The sequence below is a fragment of the Bufo bufo genome, chromosome 6, assembly GCF_905171765.1.
Source record: "Bufo bufo chromosome 6, aBufBuf1.1, whole genome shotgun sequence".
NCBI lineage: Eukaryota > Metazoa > Chordata > Amphibia > Anura > Bufonidae > Bufo > Bufo bufo.
This window is the reverse complement of record NC_053394.1, coordinates 154,170,965-154,186,180: the sequence shown is the minus strand read 5'-3', so window position 1 is coordinate 154,186,180 and position 15,216 is coordinate 154,170,965. Positions and strand designations below refer to the sequence as shown.

The window sequence follows — 15,216 nt, the reverse complement described above, 5'->3', positions numbered from 1 at the left end:
TTTCGTCCCAGAGATGCAAAAATAGAAAAACAACTTGATGACTCAAAACAAGGAACTTAGGAAAAAATTCCAAAAATCAATGCTGCAAAAATAGATACGTCCCTTTTCTTAGTATGTCCCAACGCGGCGTTTCCCCAACATTACAGCTGGTTCATCAGGGGACAATAGATCTACAAATCGTTAATAGAAGTTCTCCAGATAATAGTAATACGGATAAAGTCTCAAATATTTATAATAGAGGAGCAATCCTATGATATGGGTTCTCCAGGAGACCTAAGTTCTTAGATGTGGAGTCTTTGATGCAGGCGTCTCGCCTGAAGTAACCGCTTACTCGTGTACAGACTGTAACGCAAACGGCGCAGTGCAGCTCTGATCTCATTAGTTTCTTCTTGGTTCTTCTTCTTGCAGGTAGATGCCATAATAACATTTCTCAAAGGAAAAATAATGTCCAAGGCTTTTGAGGAGACAAAGCACTTTCCCATGGAGCACAGCCTACAAGGTGACTGAGAGTGGCGGGTTCACATGATAACCTCACGCGACTGCCACACGGTCGTGAATGGTAGATAGCAGGAACTGAACTGGCAACCAGTCATATGGCAGCAGAATAATAAAGTCCTGCTCTGTTGGATGCCAGGCTCATGTGTTAATCAGCACCAGTCATAATTTAGCTGTTGCTCTCTGGACATGGAGGAGGTTGATGCCTAAAGTTTTCTGTGTGCCCTTATCCACCCCGTCAGCCTGATATCTGCGCAGTATCTGCTTATGTCACTAACCCTGGTAACACCGCCCATTTGCAAACTGGTGCATATGAAGAGTTTCTGGATCTTCTTCACTCAATGCTCCTTCTAAAGGTTTGTTTCTCCTTCCAGAGTTTCAGAAGAAGGAAGAATGGACCATTAAGTGCCGCAGCATGATCCAGATAAGCGTCAGAGAAGATCCATGGAATCTACCAAACTCCATTAAAATCTTGGTGGAAAGCATCCAGAAATATGTGGAAGGTCTGTAACTACCAGAGATTCTGCAGTTAGACTGACGGCGGCAGCCTAGCGGTTGCTCTACCTGTGGGTGTCCATGTTTTAGGCACATAATGCAGCAGGTATCTGCTCTTTTCTTTCTCTGTTCAGATGGAAAGAATCAGCTCCTGCTGGCCTTGCTTAGATGCACAGGTAATCTCATATAACAGCCCTGTCTCTCAGACGTGAGATGTGTAGGTGATGCAGAGCTGGCTGTAACATTTTCCTCTCCTTGTAGATACAGAGCTGCAGGTCAGAAGGGATGTGATCTTCTGTCAGACACTGGTTGCCGCCATCTGCACATTCACAGAGCAGCTCATGGCCGCCCTCAACTACAGATACAACAACAATGGCGAGTACGAGGAGAGCAGCCGCGAAGCCAGCAGAAAGTGGCTGGAACAGATTGCAGTGACAGGTGTCCTCATCAGCTACCAGTCTCTGCTGTCGCCCAATGTGGTAAATATCTATCCACATAAGGACTATCTATGCATGATGGATGCAAGGCATGGTTTGTATGAGAACTATAAGCCCTGTCCACGGTGGGACGCTAGGTCGAGCTCGACCCACACAGCTCTGCACATGGCTACCCTTCTATTTATTGGAGTGATAGTACAAATAAAAGAAATTCACAAAGCATGTATGGAAATACAGACAAAATGAACATAGGCCTCCAATATTAGTTAATAACGCCAAATATAGTTTGAAGCGGCATGAAGTAGAATATAACATACGTAGAACAGTATGCACTGAGCCCACAGTGTGATGTACGTGAGTAATGTGACTCACGACTCTCCAGGCCTGAAAAGGAAAGAGAGGAGGTGGGGAGCGATCTGTCAAGTCCCCTACAAGTTGGGAGATTTGGCACAGTTTGACCGTGGATCGTTCCCGAGAATCACTTAAATGACCTGCTGTTTAAATCACTTTTTTATGTTTAACATATTTTTAAAGAATTTTTGATTGTTATTTTTAATTTTCCATGTACTTTTTATATTTAAACTTAAACCAAAAATCCTGCAGTTTTCGCACTGGCCATTATGTCTAATAATTGGCGCCACTTCTTGGTTTGTACAGATTACTTTACTGCAGTTAACTCATTGTAATCCTGCCTGTAATGATATCCCTTCTGTGTACAGATAAGACAGGATCCACCATTCACATTAGGCGATTTGCAGAGCTGACCTATTCTTACCTTATACAATGACCTCTGCACAGGTCACAGAGCACATCTAGAAAACGCTCCCATAGAAGTCAATGAGGTCCCCATCCTGACCATTGTGATCTATGGCCCATGGGGCTGCCGAAAAGTTATTTTTTTCATGTTTTGTAAATGCTGTTAAAAACAGTTCAGGAGAATGTTACCAATATCTTGATAACCCTTAAAGCATAAAGGGGGAAACCATTGGATAAATAAGGTGTAATCTAGAAGGTACCATATTCACTCTGTGAGTTACCTTTAAAGAAGTCTCCATTAAACTGCCAGCTCTCTTTGCTGATTGCCATACAACATTCATGCCATTGCTCCAATGTGAGGGATTCTCCCAAGTCCACCACCCAACCATGCATTAAAGCCAGCTTGGTGTCAGAAAGAATACCCCTTTCCAAGGCTGTTTATTTGCAGTCGTTCAAATGTTGTGTATTCTCCTGAGCCATTTGCTGGTAAGGGAAGTTAAGAATTGGAAGACTTGGATAACTCTATAGAGTGCAGTATGCGGGGGTGAGAAGGCTGCCCTGTGTTGTTATAGGCTCTGTGATCCAGGAACACTTGTGTAAGGCCTCTTTCACACTTGCGTTGTCCGAATCCGGCGTGTACTCCACTTGCTGGAATTACACGCCGGATCCGGAAAAACGCAAGTGTACTGAAAGCATTTGAAGACGGAGCCGTCTTCAAATTGCGTTCAGTGTTACTATGGCAGCCAGGACGCTATTAAAGTCTTGGTTGCCATAGTAGGAGCGGGGGAGCGGTATACTTACAGTCCGTGCGGCTCCCGGGGCGCTCCAGAATGACGTCAGAGCGCCCCATGCGCATGGATGACGTGCCATGCGATCACATAATCCATGCGCTTGGGGCGCCCTGACGTCACTCTGGAGCGCCCCGGGAGCCGCACGGACGGTAAGTATGCTGCTCCCCGCTACACTTTACCATGGCTGCCAGGACTTTAGCGTCCCGGCAGCCATGGTAACCATTCAGAAAAAGCTAAATGTCGGGTCCGGCAATGCGCCGAAACGACGTTTAGCTTAAGGCCGGATCCGGATCAATGCCTTTCAATGGGCATTAATTCCGGATCCGGCCTTGCGGCAAGTCTTCAGGATTTTTGGCCGGAGCAAAAAGCGCAGAATGCATTAGGATAAAACTGATCAGGATTCTTCCGGCATAGAGCCCCGACGACGGAACTTTATGCCGGAAGAAAAGAACGCAGGTGTGAAAGAGCCCTAAGGAGAATAACATTGGCCCAGCAGCAAGCTTCTAAGCAGAATTTCTGATCCATCTGTGACCTCTAGTGGTCACCTGTAATACTGCAAGTAAAGGCTCAGAGAATGTGGTTCTATAGAGGGCAGATACTGCGCTCTGAGACTGGAAGCTGACCAGATGTGAATAACACCCATGTCTCCGCCTTACAGAAAGAAGAACGTGTGATGCTGGAAGACATTAAGGCGACGCTACAGGACCTGGACAAAGTGGTGTTTTACTTCAAGCAGATGGATGAAACGCTTGTAGCCAGTAAGAGGCACTGAGGCACATTTATTAAGCTTTTTAAGCCACTTTTGTAGCAGAAAAAAAAGGTGCAAAATATGGTGCACAACATAATTGCGCTATAATTAGCAACTTTTTACTTTTCTTGCCACTTTTCAAAGGTTGGTGAGAAAAGTGTGTGCGGCTTAGCAAGTGGAGACCTGGCCTCATACAGTGCGCAGATTTCCTATAATTTACACCAGAATCTGGTGTATAGATCAACTCTTCCCCGGCTCATATCTGGCGTGGATTTTAATTTCTGGTGCATGGACTGCAGTCTGATGTACCAAATTTAGTAAGAGGTCTGTGAGTCTTGATAAATTAGATTTTGCGCTGATGGACTTTATACTAACTCTTGTGTCTGTAATGTCAGTTTTTGTATATCTGTCCCATTGACCAGTCACTAATATCATAATCCTGACCGATATCATGAACTTGATCACTGTCATCACCTTGACTGCTGTCCGATGTCATCACCCTTACTGTTGCCTAGTGTCATCAGACTGATAGCAGCACCCTGAATGATATCATCTTACTGTCTGACATCACACAAATTACTTACAAATATCATGACACTGACATATATGATGTACATAGGCTAGGACTTACCTGGCTAACCCTGGACAGATCACACAGTAAGGCTTATTGCACACGACAGTATATTTTCACGGTCCGCAAAACGGGGTCCCGTTTTTCCGTGATCCGTGACCGTTTTTTCGTCCGTTGGTCTTCCTTGATTTTTGGAGGATCCACGGACATGAAAAAAAAGTCGTTTTGGTGTCCGCCTGGCCGTGCGGAGCCAAACGGATCCGTCCTGAATTACAATGCAAGTCAATGGGGACGGATCCGTTTGACGTTGACACAATATGGTGCCATTTCAAACGGATCCGTCCCTATTGACTTTCAATGTAAAGTCTGGAGTCCCTTTTATACCATCGGATCGGAGTTTTCTCCAATCCGATGGTATATTTTAACTTGAAGCGTCCCCATCACCATGGGAACGCCTCTGTTAGAATATACTGTCGGATATGAGTTAGATCGTGAAACCTAATTTCCGACAGTATATTCTAACACAGAGGCGTTCCCATGGTGATGGGGACGCTTCTAGTTAGAATATACTACAAACTGTGTACATGACTGCCCCCTGCTGCCTAGCAGCATCCGATCTCTTACAGGGGGCCGTGATCAGCACAATTAACCCCTCAGGTGCCGCACCTGAAGGGGTTAATTGTACTATCATATCCCCCTGTAAGAGATCAGGGCTGCCAGGCAGCAGGGGGCAGACCCCCCCCCTCCCCCCCCAGTTTGAATATCATTGGTGGCCAGTGCGGCCCCCCCCCTTCCTCCCTCTATTGTAATAATTCGTTGGTGGCACAGTGTGCGCCCCCCCCCCCTTCCTCCCTCTATTGTAATAATTCGTTGGTGGCACAGTGTGCGCCCCCCATCGGCCCCCCCTCCCTCTATAGCATTAACAACATTGGTGGCCAGTGTGCGGCCTCCCCCCGATCATTGGTGGCAGCGGGTTACTAGCAATAGTACAATAGTAAAAGATTCATACTTACCTGGGAGCTGCGATGTCTGTGTCCGGCCGGGAGCTCCTCCTACTGGTAAGTGACAGTTCATTTAGCAATGCGCCGCACAGACCTGTCACTTACCAGTAGGTGGAGCTCCCGGCCGGACACGAACATCGCAGCAGCCACCAGCAGGTAAGTATGAATCTTCTACTATTGTACTATTGCTAAGTAACCATGGCAACCAGGACTGTAGTAGCGTCCTGGTTGCCATGGTTACCGATCGGAGCCCCAGCGATTAAACTGGGACTCCGATCGGAACTCCGCTGCCAGGGGGGGTGGGGGGGGGGGGAGATGGGAGGCCGCACACTGGCCACCAATGTTGTTAATGCTATAGAGGGAGGGGGGGCCGATGGGGGGCGCACACTGTGCCACCAACGAATTATTACAATAGAGGGAGGGAGGGGGGGGCGCACACTGTGCCACCAACGAATTATTACAATAGAGGGAGGGAGGGGGGGGCGCACACTGTGCCACCAACGAATAATTACAATAGAGGGAGGGGGGGGGCCGCACTGGCCACCAATGATATTCAAGCTGGGGAGGGGGGGAGGGTCTGCTGCCTGGCAGCCCTGATCTCTTACAGGGGGATATGATAGTACAATTAACCCCTTCAGGTGCCGCACCTGAAGGGGTTAATTGTGCTGATCACGGCCCCCTGTAAGAGATCGGGTGCTGCCAGGCAGCAGGGGTCAGTCTTGTACACAGTTTGTAGTGTATTCTAACTAGAAGCGTCCCCATCACCATGGGGACGCCTCTGTGTTAGAATATACTGTCGGTTCTGAGTTTTCACGAAGTGAAAACTCAGCTATGAAAAAGCTTTTATGCAGACGGATCTTCGGATCCGTCTGTATAAAAAGTAACCTACGGCCACGGATCACGGACACGGATGCCAATCTTGTGTGCATCCGTGTTCTTTCACGGACCCATTGACTTGAATGGGTCCGTGAACCGTTGGCCGTGAAAAAAATAGGAGGTCATATTTTTTTCACGGCCAGGAAACACGGATCTCGGATGCGGCTGCAAAACGGTGCATTTTCCGTTTTTTCCACGGACCCATTGAAAGTCAATGGGTCCGCGAAAAAAAACGGAAAACGGCACAACGGCCACGGGTGCACACAACGGTCGTGTGAAAGAGGCCTTAGGGTCCTTGCACTTGACATTCTGTCTGTGTCACTGACCTGTTAGCGCTTCAAGTTTATTCATACTATGAACCTCATATTCTGACGGATAATATAGATTCTCCTTATAGCCACCTTTCTTGTGCCATAGGCAGGCAGGTGTAATGTGTTGGAGTGTTTTTTTCAGACACAGCTGTCTTCCACCACATAGAAGGATCTCGCCAGTCCCTCAAGGTCATTTTTTACCTGGACAGTTTCCATTTCTCCAAACTACCAACTAAGTTTGAGCATGGCGGATGCTTGAAGCTTCAGTCCGTTCTCTTCACACAAGGTGAGCTGACTCTGGTCATACGCTGTACAACTACTGTACCATCCCATGGCCTGTAATCAATGTGTTCAGTGTCCCGCTGGTCTGAGCATACAAGATGGGAGACTAATAGTAACAGCACCCAAGTATGAAGTATTAGAGGTGGACGAGGAAACTGCTTCATATATAACAGCAGTAAATCTTTGTAAAGCAATCTTCACTCTGACACATTGAGGGGGACTCCTGTATGTGCTGTATTTACTTACAAAAGTTGTCATTGCAGCTCTGGACAGTGCGGAGGGTCAGCTGGGCAGTAATGTCTCCCCGGAGGAGATTCAGCAGCAGATTAACCAGAATGCTTTGGAAAAAGTGCAGAATTATTACCGGAAAATCAGGTAACACTGAGGGTGGAGCTCCACCTCTGACCAGATGTTTCTCACTATAACTGATTCCGGAATCAATGCCACAAAACTTCAGACAAAAATTCCAGAGAATTGTAAATTTACAAAAAAAAATATTTGACCCAAAGATTAGCCACTGTGTTTAAAGGTGTGTAAGAAATATGGCTGCCACCACAAACCACACCTCCTTCTGCCATGGATGATTTCAATATTGAAGTAATTAGAGCTGAGCTGCAATAGCTATGGACAGGAGGGGGTGCTGGGTTTAGTGGATACCATGCTTTTCTCACTTCATACACTGCATCATATGGTATTAAAAGCATCTACTAAACAAGCAGTAAAAAATAAAATATATATATATATATATATATATATACTCAGTGACCAGTCACAGTAGCCTCAGTATCCTCATTCCTGCTGCCTTATGCCTCCTATGTAATACCTATACCTTTTATTTTAGGGCGTTTTACCTGGAAAAGTCGACAGACTCCAACACAACAGCCATAAAGATTGACCAGGTATAGACAAGCGTCATCCGATGGGTCATGTGACGGTGCTGGGTGAAACTAATAACTTTTCTCATTGATAATTCTCTGGTTCTGTGTCCTCAGCTGATTCGCCCTATAAATGCCCTGGATGAGCTTTGTCGGCTCATGAAATATTTCATCACCCCAAAGCAGTCACCGTCTGAATTCTGCAAGAACAGTTTGTCTGGGGCTGCAATTCTGTCCGTTTCCTCAGAGCTCTGCTACCGCCTGGGGGCCTGCCAGATAGTCATGTGTGGCACGGGGATGCAGAGGTAAGTGATGTTGTACTATCCCCTCATCTTCCATACATGTACAATCCCTCCATACCTGTACATACATGTTATTTCTCTACACCCTCACATCCTCCATGGGTGTTCCTTGTACACAGGTGTACACTGAGCGCGTCCCTAGAACAGGCAGCCATCCTGGCTCGGAGCCATGGACTGCTCCCCAAGTGCATCATGCAGGCCATGGACATAATGAGGAAACAGGTAAGGACTGGGCATTAGGTGTATAGATGTATATGACATTGTTTACCTCCCCTAATTTCCTGGTGTTGTTTTAGGGTCCTCGTGTGGAAATCTTAGCAAAAAACCTAAAAGTCAGGGACCAAACACTGCAATCTGCACCACGGTGAGCTCATGCCTTCCTCCACCCTGTACTACCACTGTTCAGTGCCCTCCTCTTTTCTCTACCATATGCAACCCCTGTGCAGTGCCAATCTTAGATACTACTACTACTACTACTTTTCCCCCACCGTTTGGCTTTTACCCCTGTTCAGTGTCCTCCTCCCCAACTTCCCAGATACTGTTTCTGCTCCCCTACCCGGATGGATTCTATCCCTGTTCAGTGCCACCCTCCCCTCACTGCCAAATACTACCTCTGCTCAGTTCCACATTTCCCCAATTGCCAAATACTACCCCTACTGCCGCCTCACCCCTGCTCAGGTAGCACCCTTTTATTCACCAGACACCCTACTGCTCATGATTCTAATGCTTATTTCTCTGCTCCCCACCTTGTGTCTCCTGCAGGATCTACAGACTCTGTGTTCCACCAATAGATGGAGATATATAATCTTCTGCCTGGAAACAGTATCTTAAGCCAATCAGCACCGGTGATATGAAGGGACCCATTGGAGACAGAGGGGATGGTGCCCATGTGACTTCCTCCTGGGAGGGTAAAACTCCCATACTGGACTTGTCTCCAGGTTTCCTGGCACATTATGGACATTGGACGTGTGCAAGGTATATCAGTGTTATCATGTGGCTACACTGGAGGGCGAGCATCGGACTGCAACGTGAAGCTCCGCTGCCTGCCAATAAGCAACGTCACTGCCGCCAGTATTAGCAACCAAGCTGCACTTTCCGACTTTTGATGGCACAAAAATATTTATTATGACTTGTAGATGGTTTCCCCACCCTGCTTCTGCCCTCCAGGGGGAAGTTTTATATTTTGGCTTTTATTTCAGATTTTTATGTTCCGGTGTTTTATATGTGGAGATTTTACTTTTATAATTAAAGAACTTTCTATAGGAAATATCCAACGAAGGAAGAAAACCTTGAGATTGTGATCCTGGCGGTTACGCTAAACTGGAGCCTTACTCAGAACCCTGTTTTCTGAAGCTGAGTCCTAATGATGTAATAACCTGGGACAAATCACCTTCAGTCCCTTTCCAGCCCACTCTTCAGGAGGTCACACTGTGCTAAGTAACAATTATGGCGGATGTAATGTCATAATCCTTAGGACATGGAGACATTCGTTCCTATCCATTTTGCTCTGCAAAGAACATTCTGGACCCTTGGCGCAGTTTAACTTGGAAGTATATAGCAGCCTGTGGAAAATAATTCTGTACCTGAGGTTGGGTAATCCATTGTCAGGACTCAGAAGCTGTGGTCAAGTGTCCACGTGACTGTATCGGCCTTAGAACTGTGAGGATGATCTTGTCTTTTATACAAGGTTGAAATATCTAAGCGCCATGTTCACCACCATTGGCTCCTTGTGTGACATTAGTGGCTCTGTTATGTAAGTTGTTGTGTTATAACCTACCTAGTACAGAACTGTGGAATAATGGTTGTCAGGGTAATCATTTACTTCATATCAAGCATTGCGTATTGTGGGATTGACTGTATACAGAGGGGGTGCACAAGCTCAGGGCTGGGCCCTTTGAGATGCAGCACATGTATTGTGGGGTCCTCCTTTGATGATAGTCATTTATGAACCTGACTTTCATCACATATTACCTTTACCCAGAATTCCTAGTGAAAGCACACAATCCCAGTCATTGTTCATCTGGAAGAAGCAATAACCTCCTGAGAAGTGACCTTACAACAGCAGTGGCTGCACTCTCCAGACTCATTAGTGATACCATCGCTTCTCCTGCATCCTCCTATCTAGTCATCTGTGACCAGGACCCCAGCAATGATGGGAAATGACTTGCTGCAGTGTATGTTGATTCAGACCTGGATGTCATCACCACTCCTCCCCCATCAATATTACACATTCCTCCTACTTGAATACATTATTATTTTGGGGTTCTATAGGGTGGGTGTTCAGTATCTTTATCTCCTCCTCACAAACCTAGGAGTTCAAAACTGTCACCTCCAGTTCTAAACATCATCGTTCTATAGCAATGCATCCACTGGGACATTCTGTATAGCATCTCATTTTGACTTTACTCATGAATTGTCTACGGTTTTATGGAGGCACCACTTCTCATTGTACAGACCACTTTGTCATTTTAACTGTGTCAGAAATAAACAATTTCCACATAACGTGGCTGTGATCTCTTACAGTGCCTGGTGACCCCTAATTTAGATACTCGCCACATCTCCATGACAGTGCAATATATAATGATGTCACATGGAGTGTTCATGTAATATCCATTATTATCAACTCAGTCCTGAAATTGAATCCTAAAGATTCCATTTGTCTCCTGAAGTCTCTTTAACTGAAGAGAACAGTAAAACTGGCAGAAAACGAATCATTTTTGCATATAAACCAGACACTCAGTGCAACCCCAGCTGCCTGTTACTGCTTTCTCATCCTTGTTTTTGGGGCACACAGGCAGGACCATGGGTACAGATGCAGCCACTAAGCAAAAATTGTTACCTCCTCCCACCAGCTGTACCCTTCCTACAGGGATCAAGCGAAAACTGTTTTAGTTTAGTGTCTGTAGAAGGCAGACATTCCTGCTTCGCAGGTGTGAAAAAATATATTTTTTAATTTTACTTGTTACTTTCTTGGTTACACAGGTGGTCGCAGCAACCTGTTACCTCAAGGGAGACCGGTGGGTCGTAACCTGCCAGCAGTCGGGTCTCCTTATCCGCCAAACCCTCCTCTACCAGCCTAGCTTCGCTCTCCAAGGGGCACCACACTAAAGAAGGTGATCTGGCTGGAGTTGTGGGTGCAGGAGTCTAAGTATGGTCTCCTGCACCCTGGTCCCTCACCTTCCCCCTTTCTTCTTTCCCCTCTTTAAGCTTTCTCTAGAGAGCTTGGGGAATACAGTTCCTGTTCTCCAGGACCAGATGACAGGAGTTTCCTATATTGATTAGCTATCCTCAGGATAGGTCATGATATCAGATCGACGGATGTCCGTCTCCTCGTACAAGGGCTGCATTCTCTTCACTGGTTACCTGCTTGCCATCGACATTGCAGCAGCGAACAACTGCTTTGTCCCATTTACTTTAATGTTAAGGAGCAGAGGGAGTGTAACTTTGACTTTCAGATTGGTTCACTAGGACCAATAAAGGTGTATTTCTACTCAGCAAGTTGATGACTCCAGTACTTCTTGGCAATGCAATCCATGTTACTGATATCATTTGTTACCCTGGTCTACCGACTCCAGCTCTGCAGGCTTTGAGGATCTGGAGATACGCAGCAGCCTCTCTCCTAGTATACGCTCTTCATAGTGTTGTGCCTACTTGCACCACTCCTCGAGGTGAGTTCCCACTTGTTCATCACCTACATTACTTAGCAACCTTACTGCAATAGGGGTGCCCTGTTTCTGCTTTTTAATGAGAGAAGTACCACTGCACTAAAAATTATTTTATTATGACATATCCTCCATATAGTATATAGGCAAAAAAGGAAAGGAATGGCTGTTATGAAATGTGACTATAAATCTTGATGTTTCGGTCAAATCCAGACCTTGGTTACAAAGGTCACTAAAATGAAACAAAAGAGAGTCCATTAATTATAAAGTACAAAAGCAAGAAAAAGCATAACATGATTAGTTCAATTACTCATAAAGGATCAGTAAGTCAAGTACGTGGGGGATAAGGAAATGCAGGCCAAAGACCTATATAGGGCTGTGTTGCTGGTGGCTAGTTATAGTACATAACCTGAGCTGGACAGACTAGCAATATGGAGTCAAAAAAGAGATAAAGGGTAGTCCAGATTCAAAAATTCTATATGGTGTTTGGTACAGCCTGATATAGGGACCCAGTGCCGGCAGAGAAAAGCTTGCCACAAAAGCTCAGCGTCTATGTAGGCCTGGAATGAGGAGATAGCGGGCGAAATCTCGCGAGACTACAGCCTCTGGTAGGGGCGCTTACATGGCTAATGGGAGCGCAGGATAGAGGTTCAGTGTGGGCGGCGTTGCCATTTTGGAAGTGGGAAAAGAGGGCAGAGAGTGTGGTAACGATCTAGGAAGGTGTAGGAGCATGAGATCGATTGTGTAAGATGTAGATAATGGCAAATGTGGACAAATACACAAAGGAGTGTATGAAAAGGAGGGCAGAGCCAAAATTAAAAGTGTGGATGGTGCGGCCATCTTGGATGTGGTAAAAAAGGGCAAAGAAATGGTAGAAAATGTGAAAGACTGGAAAAATAGGGGTGAGTAAAGGTGGGGTGTTTGTAATATAAAGGTTGGTGTGTTGGGGGGCAGGTGTTAAGGAGTGAAAAGAAAAAGGAAGAAAGGGGGGAAAAAAGAGAAGGGAAGAATAAAGAAAAAGAGGAGAGGGAAAGGGGAATAGAGAATAAAGTGAAAGGAGGGGGTGCAGGAGTGTGTGTTGTGATGGAGAAGATAGGAGGGGGGGTGGGAGTGTGTGATGTGATGTAGGAAATGGGGTGCGTGTGGTGTATGGAGAAGGGGCATGTTGGAATGGTAATGTATGTCTCATGTGATGTGTGTGTGTGTGTGTGATGGGGTATGTGAAGAAATAGATGGATCAGGAGTGTGTGAACTGTGGAAGAGGAAAGAGTGATGAAAATAGAGGAAAATAAAATAAAATTAGGGATGAGAGGAAAAGAAAAGGCCAGTCTGGGGTGCATACTACCTCTGTTGTCCCGCGGAGGATCAGTTGGTCTGGAAAGTAAAGTATCAGTGTCGCGGCTGAGGATGGGGAAAACCCTCAGCCGTGCGATGAACAGAGATGATGGTCGCTGCTCGACCAGGCTGACAGGATTAGGGAGCAGGTCACCTCCTAAACGCATCCCTAACCTGACCCTGACTCCTAGCTACATGAGCCGACCTTGATGGTAGGAGGGCTCATGCTCCGGAACCTGGAAGTCCCTGCTAGCCCTCACCTAGGAGCAGGGTAAGACGACCTGTTCCTTCTGGACACGAAGGAACAGGAGTCTCACTGGCCAAGCTGCTGGGAAAAAGGGGAACACAAACAGTCCTATGGATATGGCAGGTAATGTGAACTAGTTCCACTTACCTGCCACAGCCTTGCTGACTGGATCCCTGTGCAGGCAAGCTGAAGTCCACACAACATTCAATGAACCCAGCAAACACACAACCACACACAGGAACCCAGATCCATGGCTGCACCAATATACAACAGGAAAATATCAACTGAACATCACATAACATGGTGTATCACAATTTATGACCACAAGGGTGGCCCTCAGTGGCAGATGGAAAAGACAGGAGGCTGCTCCAGCTAGCAAGACTGAAACAACCTCCTGAGCCCTGCTAAAGAGAGGGTCTATATAGGCCCAAGTGGCCACACCCAAGGGTTGGACACCCAGTGACATCACACACACACTGGGAAGGAAGTTAACCCTTCCAGTACCACAGAAGGGAAAGACACATAAAGGGGAAGTGCACACAATACATAATACACCGTGCACACAACACACACACCTAACATAAAGAAAGTCAGGTGAGACCGCATTAGCGACGCTCAGGCTGCCCTGCTGCTAAATACAACACTAGTTGCCCGCGGCAACCACAAGTGAGGCCACAAACAAGCGGCCCTCACCCGTGGTTGAACACCCATACAAAACCGCAGGCAACTGCATGCGGTAAGGAAGTCACGGTCATGGGCATGGCCGTGACAATCAGATGGTTAGTGTTGAGAAATATGTAAAGTAAACTTCAAAATTATTATTGATTACATATAAAGGACTACATAAAACTTCTAAGAACTACAAGGAAGGCTTAACATTATGTAATCCAAAAACGGATATGAGGGAAGTTCAGATATATGGATGGAAGTCCTGGTTGGACTCTAATGTGTGAATCCAAAATTATTTGCGTTCCTTCAGTAGGCATGCATGGTTCCCGCTGCGTCGAGGGCAATGTACTTTCTCGATGATCTGGAACTTTAAGATGAGCAATAGTGTGCGGGGCTTTGGTGAAATAATCAGGAATGATTAGAAGCCAGTTTTTCTTACATCTGATGGTGGATTTGTGACGTGATATGGTCACGTATTGACTGTGTGTTTTCTCCCACATAGAGGCGTCCACATGGGCATTTAATGTTGAATCGCATGTAAAGAAATCTCTGACTGGAAAAGATTTTCCTGTGTATGGATGTGTAACGTGATCACCCTTGATGATGTTCGAGCAACAGCTGCAATGAAGACAGGGGAAAGTGTCATGTCGTTGTGTCCTCAGGAAGGTTTGTCTTGGCTGAAGTGTCATGCTTCCTATGTCTGGACTGGAGAGCGGTGCCCCCTTTTCCCAGTAATCTAGGGTGCATTATAATATATGTCCATGATATGACCAGAAGCTTCCCTGATGTAGTGGGCCTCGCAGGACCTGGATATCGCAGTTATGACTCCTCCTGACATCAGAAGTTTATGGGGGAAATTTGGTACAGATCTAGATGACAGACTAAACCCACTAGAGAGGGAACATGTATGAGAACAGAAGGAGTTATTATCCTGCAGTGTGCAATATTATGTTATGGATGCCCAGTGTATTGTTGCCATTGCTTTTCTCTTTTTTTCTGGTTGTTCTCACTTATGTCCAGAAGGGGGGGCGCCTCCAGTCACAATCAAAAGTAAGCAGAAATGAATTTATGACTTATGTAACTGACATATTCCACAGCGGTGTACACAATATGAGATGTTAATTTTATATATATAATGATTAGTTTAATGACCCCAGTGCCAGAGAGGTCTGAACAGGATAGGGGATAACTAATAGATAGGTGGGGTCCAACCGTTGGGACCCCGTACCCTGTGGAGTCCCCAAAATAACCAGTTTGGCATGTTTGCTGCTGCTCCGTTCATTTCTAGTTCCAAAAATAGCCTAGTACGGCCTCTTTCACACGAGCGTGACGGGTTGGCTCTGGATGCGTTCGGGGTGCGTTC

At 46.1% G+C, this 15,216-nt stretch overlaps 1 protein-coding gene across 2 annotated transcripts in view; it reads left to right on the top strand.

The window, feature by feature from the left end:
• The window catches only part of PREX1 (phosphatidylinositol-3,4,5-trisphosphate dependent Rac exchange factor 1), a 151,499-nt gene extending 141,022 nt beyond the window's left edge, over positions 1-10,477 (top strand). Inside the window, exons 29-40 of one of the 2 annotated variants that reach the window (XM_040437367.1) lie at positions 409-499; positions 870-998; positions 1,125-1,166; positions 1,252-1,469; positions 3,633-3,732; positions 6,624-6,767; positions 7,027-7,138; positions 7,605-7,662; positions 7,756-7,943; positions 8,060-8,162; positions 8,237-8,304; positions 8,703-10,477. In XM_040437367.1, coding sequence (XP_040293301.1) covers positions 409-499; positions 870-998; positions 1,125-1,166; positions 1,252-1,469; positions 3,633-3,732; positions 6,624-6,767; positions 7,027-7,138; positions 7,605-7,662; positions 7,756-7,943; positions 8,060-8,162; positions 8,237-8,304; positions 8,703-8,745 — 1,296 coding nt within the window. In that variant the 3' untranslated portion in view covers positions 8,746-10,477. The remainder of the gene's footprint in view (positions 1-408; positions 500-869; positions 999-1,124; positions 1,167-1,251; positions 1,470-3,632; positions 3,733-6,623; positions 6,768-7,026; positions 7,139-7,604; positions 7,663-7,755; positions 7,944-8,059; positions 8,163-8,236; positions 8,305-8,702) is intronic. The other variant, XM_040437365.1, reaches the window with a different exon arrangement.
• Positions 10,478-15,216: the final 4,739 nt, after the last annotated feature.